Source organism: Ovis aries, chromosome 9 (genome assembly GCF_016772045.2).
Source record: "Ovis aries strain OAR_USU_Benz2616 breed Rambouillet chromosome 9, ARS-UI_Ramb_v3.0, whole genome shotgun sequence".
Lineage (NCBI taxonomy): Eukaryota > Metazoa > Chordata > Mammalia > Artiodactyla > Bovidae > Ovis > Ovis aries.
In genome coordinates this window covers 23855338-23862470 of record NC_056062.1, presented here as the reverse complement: position 1 = coordinate 23862470, position 7133 = coordinate 23855338, and the positions used below count along the sequence as shown (strand labels likewise).

At 61.6% G+C, this 7133-nt stretch overlaps 1 protein-coding gene across 1 annotated transcript; it reads left to right on the top strand.

The window, feature by feature from the left end:
- The first annotated feature begins 248 nt into the window (after nt 1–248).
- On the top strand, nt 249–6898 carry LOC114116487 (gasdermin-A-like). Its single transcript, XM_027973493.1, has 11 exons — nt 249–365; nt 470–479; nt 927–1075; nt 1376–1506; nt 2126–2259; nt 3123–3284; nt 3629–3755; nt 4187–4284; nt 4916–5079; nt 5408–5539; nt 6632–6898. The coding sequence occupies exons 1-11, from the start codon at nt 249–251 to the stop codon at nt 6896–6898; spliced, it is 1491 nt and encodes a 496-aa protein (XP_027829294.1).
- Nucleotides 6899–7133: the final 235 nt, after the last annotated feature.

The window sequence follows — 7133 nt, the reverse complement described above, 5'->3', positions numbered from 1 at the left end:
GAGTTTCTCAGGGTCCCATGCAGGCAGGTGGTGGTGGGGTGATTGGAAGGATGGTTCCAGGGGGTTTTGACCACCTGTGATTTCCACCTACATGCTGACTTTAGCACCCAGGCATGGGGGTTGGGGGCCCTCTGCTCAGGGCACCCCCCTCCTCACTGTGTTAGAAGCTCAACTGGCTGAAAGCTTCACCAGGGCCCCCCACACCCACAGCCCTGGGTGACACCCTCCCTTCTCACCCTTCAAGGAACATGTCATCACTGTTCTCAAGGGACACCGAGAGCCTGGTCAGAAAGCTGGGCAGGAAGGGAGAGCTGGTGCCCATGGACAGCCTGGCCAGCACCCTGCAGCTGCACCCCTTCTGCCTGGTGAGGAAGAAGCACAGATGCCCCCTCTGGCCTTGGGACACCCCCCTTCATCCCCACGGACTTCTCCCTTGTGGATACCTTGGAGCCCAGCTCCCCCATCCCAGGTACTTCCCGGTGGGGCTGGCAGCTGGCAGAGTGGAAGGGACTGCGGGGTGGGTTGATAAAGGGTCCACCTGGGGGAGAAAGCTGATGTCCCCTCTGCCCAGGCACGTGCCAGGGGCACCCCCAGGCATGTGCCTGCCGTGGGGAGAAGGGCGCACCTTTTCCTCCCTCCTGTCCCAGCTCCCTAATGAGTATTCATCATCATCACTTTAATCGCCATAATGGCTGACATGCACCAAGTGCTTACTGGGTGGTAGGGACCCTGCTGGCAATTTCTTTGGTAAATGCTGACCACCGCTCTTGGAGGGAAAACCCTGTTATTCTTCCGCCCCTTTTAGAGATGGGGAAACTGAGGCTCTGGGAGTTGAGGGCTTCTTGCCCTGGGGTCACACTGAGCCGGTAAGAGGTGGAGGCCAAACTGGGGCCTGAGGCCCCGCGCCTGGACCCCTCTCCCCACAGAGCTGAGCTGCAGCGAACCCATCTGCTTCCAGGAGACGGTGGCGGGAGCCGTGACGAGGGGCGTGAGCCTGGGCACCGGGCAGCAGGGGAAGGCAACGGGCAGTGGCGCGCTGAGCCGCAGCTCCCTGCTGGCCATGCGGATGCTCAGGGTGCCCCCCACACCTGGGAGACTCTGGTGGGGGAGAGGTGGGTACATCAGCCAGGTGGGTTGGGCTCTGCTCTCCGTGGGCCCAGGTCCCCCGGGCCGGGGGCCAGGAGGGAAAAGCCCCAAGGCCCCAGCCACTTGAGGGCCTGGCAAGAAGCCTTCTGAGGAGTAGCTTGGCATGGGAGGGATGTCCACTATTAGCAGCAAACCCAGGGGCAGGGCCCCTGACCCCGAGGAAGAGAGAGTTGGCAGTGAGAGGGACTCATGTTAAGTCAGAGATTTCAAACCCCTTGTTGTTTTTAAGGCCAGAAAAAGAAACAGAAGTGTGGTAGCTACCAAGGATGAGGCAACAGGGCATGGTGGGGACTCCAGCAAACTGGGAGACACAGGCCTGCTGAAGCTGACAGCTGCGCCTGCCTATTGCCAGGCGGGAATGTGAGCTCCGTGTCACTGGATTGTTTTTTTTTTTTATTTGAAAGAAGCTAAAACTGGGATTTTGGTGACTCAGTCAGTCAAGAATCTGCCCGCAATGCAGGAGACTGCAGTTTGACCCCTGGGTCAGGAAGATCCTCTGGAGAAGGAAATAGCAACCCACTCCAGTATTTCTTGCCTGGGAAATTCCATGGACAGAGGAGCCTGGCAGGCTACAGTCCAGGGGGTTGCAAGAGTTAGACACAATTGAATGACTACATCACCACTACCACCAATTTCAATGTTATCTTGAAATTTTTAAACACCACATGAACCATGGAACATATGCCTTTTGCTCGATTCAGTTGGCAAGAAGCCCAGTGGCAGCCCCTGGGCTGGTCATTTTAAGTCTTGCTGAAGACAGATGTCTCAGGTGGTGGATGTTTCCAACTACCCCCACCTGACCTTGAATTCTAGTCCTGAGTACAGGCCAGGCCCCCGCTGTAACCTGCCACCCCCCACCCCTGCCCATATCAGCACAGAGTCCAGGCTGCCCACTGCGGAAGGCCCTAGAGCAGGGGAGCCCGAGAGAGCACCCCCCAAGCTCTGTCTCTTCTCCTGCCCCCACCGGCACCCCCGGCAGGAAACTGAGGACTCCAAGACCCTCGTTCCTCCAAGAGCTGCAGAGCTGGAAGGAGAAGGAGAGCCTGTATGTGGTGACTGAGGCCACGGAGGCCGCGCGGGACGCCACGTTTCAGAGCCGAGCACAGGAGCCGGGTGGCTGTCTCTCCTCCAGCTGGGCCACGTCCAGGTGCAGGGGGTGCCCTGGGGGCACAAACCTGGTGTGCCGGGTGCTGAAAGCCACCGAGGAACCCACCCCTCACTCCTGGCGAACCACCCATCTCACCCAGGAGTGTGGAGTCCCTGGGCCCTTGTGTCAGCTCTGCATTTTAGCATCACCTGGAGAGGTGTCTTGTTGGTTTTTGACTTTTTAAAAATACCAGTTCACACACACACACACACACACACACAGAATTTTCACTGGTGTGGACTAGGACCCCGTCGCTGGTGTTCTGACTCTCCCAGGTGAGTCTTACCTGCTGCTGGGGAGCAGTATCATAGTGCAGTACCGTATTGCATCAGCTTTGAAATTGGGTGTGTCTGGGTGTGAACCCCAGCTCTGCCCCTGGCTGGCTGTGTGGTCTTGGGCAAGTCACTTGGCCCTCTGAGCTTGCTTTCTCTGGTCCATGAAGCTGCGCTGGAATCAGGGTGAGACTCTGCAGCGATGTGAGAAGAGTGCCCGGGATGTGCCAAGGGCAGGGACCGGCAGGGTTCCTTCGACGGGCCTTCAAGACCCAGACCTGCTCCTCACCAGCTCTGTTCTTCTGCCATGCAGCGTCCATGGGCTGCCCCTGGTCCCCACTGTGACGGGGGAGGCAGGGTCCCGAGTTGCACTCACAGCATCACCTCCGGGCCCTACCTCTCACCATCCCCATGAGTGCAGGTGAGGACTGGTCACCTGGAGGTCAGTTTCCAGGCCACCATACCGAATATGGTCCGGAAGCTCGGACGTCGTACAGAACGGTCTCCATACTCTTGTCTCATCCGTTCCTCAGGATAGTTCTCTTGCTTCTCGGTAGCACTTCTCCTGTGGGATCTGGTGCTGACGGTGGCGCCACTGGTCCCACCTCGGGAGTCCCAGCTTCTGGAGAGCCCCTCCGTCAGCTGCCCACTGACAGAGGACGACCTCTGGAGGTTCTCAAACTGCCGCTCCCCAGGCTTCCAGCTCAGCCCTTCCCGAAGTGAACCCTCCAAACTCTGACACCACCCAGTGAGGCAAAACAAAACTCATTTCTTGGCAGTGGGACCTTCGAGAGCTTTTGCCATGCCACCGCGGATTGCTTTGACCCCAGAAAGCCTTGGGGATTTTGGAAATGTCTCATGTGTAACATATTTTGCAGAGTGCCTTCCTGCTGTGCCCAAGTGACCCCTGCCTTTGCACTTTTCTCTGCTCCAACCTCAACAGCCCCTGGTCATCATGTTGGCCTCCTGCAGCCCCTCCCCCTGTGCCCGCCATCCTCTGTTCCTGTTTAGCCCTGAGACCCCATCCTGCAGGTCCTAGAGTCTCCTCCCCCCCACCTCGCAGCTGCAGGTCAGAGCACCGTGGCCAAGGAGAAGGCAGTGAGCATCCCACAGGGCACTGTCTTGGCCTACAAGGTGCTGCAGCTGGGGATGAGGAGGATCACTGGGGCACGTGGAAGCCAGAGGAACTGGTGGGGGTGGGGGCAGCTGCTGAGTAAGGGGCAGGAAGAGGGAGAGGGAGGCTGTTTCCTTGTAGGCCTGAGCATTCAGGTAGCTTTCGTAGCGGGCTTCCAGGCCAGATCTCAGGGAGGCCCCACCACCCCGCCTGTGCCCAGCTTGCCCCAGGGTGTGGGGATGGGGCCGGGGCACTGGACCTGAAGAAAGGAGAGACAAGAAAATCACGTGGACTGGGGTGGGCCTCTCATCAGTGGTTCAGGGACTTTTCTCTTTTCTCTACCCCTGCTCCCAAGCAGCTGTTCTGTACCTGCCTGAAGGGAAGCTCTGTAGAAATGCCAGTGGAGGTGAGTGACCCCTGCCAGGAGCTCAGGAACCCAGCCAGAAATCACCGCCTCTCTGGAGAAGGCCCTGACCCCGTCGTCAAGCCCCCTCCTGCCCCACGCAGTCGCCCTGTGTCACTCGGGGGCCCGGAGGGCCCTGTGTCCTCTCCCCGGGGGGATGGAGATGAGCTCAAAACCCCAGGACCAGGCTGTGAGCAGGATGGTGAGCACGGGCCTCGTGGGCCAGGTCCAGTTGTGTCTCCCCACCTCACAAGGGGAGGGCAGAGCTTTCTTCCCAGGTTGGGAAGATCGGTGGTGATGTCTGGGCAGCACTGGTTACCTGGAAGGCTCTCCGGAGGCAGCCTATATGGTTAATAAAACAGGGGTGAGAAGGCAGGGCCCTCTGGCCACCCTGCCAGATCCACCCACGCACCCGCCTCTGCAGGGGTGCTGAGACCCTGAGAAGCCCTGCCTTAGCCATCCCGGAGGGGCGATGGGGCAGAGGGGGGCTCAGTCCAGGGATCCGAGGAACAAACAGAGCAGGGCAGAGAAGTGGCTTCTCCTTGAGCTGAAGCATCAGCCCTAGGCAGGGTGAGCGACTGAGGAGGAGGAGGAGAGGGAGGTGGTGGAAGGCGGAAGGTGAGGATAAGCCCTGAGGGTGTGCAGTGCCTGGCATGCAGTAGGCGTTCAGAACATGCTGAGTGCCTACAGTGTAGCAGGGAAGGCAGGAGGGGTGAGCACATCAAGGCGCACTCTGCCTGACACGGAGCTTCCCGGGGGCTGATCAGGGCAGGGCTGGCACCAGGCAGGAGCCTGAGCACCGGACGCAGCAATGCCAACACCTCCCCCCACAGGCAGGGCCCCTGGCGAGGGGCCTGGCCTCCAGGACCTGAGGAGGCAGGCGGGGGCTCAGCTGGAGGCCCTGGCCAGGCTGCCCCCAGAGCCATGGCTCTCCCTGCTGGGCGCCCTCCGGGAGCTGCTTCAGAGCCCCCGGGCCCTGCAGGAGCTCAAAGACAGGGTGAGGGGCCCGGTGGTCAGGGCAGGGAGGGGGCGGCAGGGAATGAGTGGCAGGAACGAGATGCTCTGGGTCTTGGTGGCACACGACCTCTCGGGGCCCCGCTGACTGGGTGCCAGCTGTTGTGTGAGGCTCTTCCTGAACCCTAAGGAGGGACCGTGGTCCAGCGCTGCTGGCGCTGAACCCAGGCTTGTCCCAGCCTCCCTGGCACCGTGAGGGGCTGGGGCCCCAGGGTGTGGGGACGGGAGCTTGGGCGGCTGGGTGCATGGACGGAGGACAGATGGGAACCCACGGTTGCCTCTCCTTGCTCTTCCTCGCCACCCCCCTGCAGCTGGAGCAGGCCTTGGACACCGGGGTGCTGGGACAGCTGGGTGGCCCTGGGGGCCTCATCCTAAGCACCCTCCAGGCGGCCTGTCGCCCTCGAGAAGAAGGGCCATCCTCTGCGTTCTCAGAGCACTGGTCGGTAAGAGGATGCTGTGGGCTGGGGCTGGAGGAAGGGCCGGGTTCTCGTGCTGGCTCGGCAGGGGGAGCCTAGGCCGGTCTCACCATCTCCTGGTTAGTAACCACCTCAAAAAGCCACCGGTCCCGGAGGTAAGCTACTACACACGAACACTCTTGGTCAGTGAAGGCCACCGCACACTCTCGACGGATTGTGATTTAGGAAAACTGAGGAGGGCCATGGAGTGGTCTTACTGAAGGCCACACAGCACTTCCAGGGCAGGCACAGGTTCTGCCTTCTAGAACCTTCTGGGGAAAGATGGCCCCAGAGATCCTGGGTGGGGCGTGTCCCCACCTCAGGGCTCCAGTATCCCAGCCCGTCCTCCCTGGGGCTGCCAGGTCCCCAAGGAGAGGCCCAGGAGCCGCAGGCCTGTGGTGGCCCTGATCCCCGCCTCCCCGCAGCGCTGAGTGCCACCCAACACTGCCTGCTGGCCCGGTGCCTGGAGAGAGGGGTCCTGCCCCAGCAGCTGGAGCTGGTGAGAGCCTGGGGAGGGAGTAAGGAGGGTGCGCTCGGCTCCGACCCCTGTGGACCCAGACCACTACAGCAGCCACAGGCAGGCTCACTCAGGGGTTAGGCTGGGTTCCTGCCTTGAGCTGGGCCCTCTGCTCGGGCTTCAGAACACGGGCTGGTCAAGTGGAGACTCCAACAGGTGATCACTGACAGTGCCCGGAACGGGAGACGCACTGGGTAGCTTATGTTGGCAGCTGTGGGGGCTCAGGGGTGTTTCCAAAAGGGAGCCCCTCCACGCAACTCAGGGATTAATGGATGAAGAGATGGGGTGGGTCTCCAGGCAGAACAGTGTATGCAGGGGCTGGGAGCCCTGGGAGTGCTGGGAACCAAGGCCCCAGGCAGGGCAGGGAAGGGCATGCTTTGGGGGCATGGTCCTTGGGGCCCCAGTTCTGCAGGGAGCAAGGCCCCAGGCTCAGGTGTGGTGGCGGGGATGGGGTGTGGCGTGGGGGTCAGTGATCAGAGGCCCCAGGCTCCCACCCTAGGGGTGGGTCCCACTGCTTCCAGCCTTGGGAGGCCTGTGTGTTCACCCTGGGTGATTCCCGGCAGGTGACGAGCATCTTAGGGCTGAACTACAACCAGATGGAGGAAACAGGCTTCTCGCTGCCCCTGGAAGTCCTCTCCCGGCTGCAGCACGAGGACGCAGCTCTCACCTGGAGCCTGGTGGAGAGCTGTGGGCTGGAGCTGCGGGGCCCTGGCCACCCAGTCTCCGGGGACCCTGAGGTGGTGCCGCAGCTGTCTGTGCTCTACGCGTCCCTCGCGGGGCTGCAGCTGCTGGCCGAGCCCAGCTCCACGGCCCTCCAGGCTGATGCCTGAGGAGGGTGCCCCACCACCTTGACTCCAGGGAGCGGCTGGCCGAGAGCCTCCACGCAGGTGGCCCCAGGTGACGGTGGGGCTCCGCCCAGCTCAGCTCACACTCCTCTCTCCTTCTCAGGACTGGCCCCCAGACCTCAGTCGCCCATCCAGGTCTGGGGCAGTGGGGGCCCCAGTTAGGCTAGAGTCCTACCTTGGATCAGGATTCTTCCAGGAGGGCCTGTAGAGGCTGGTACCA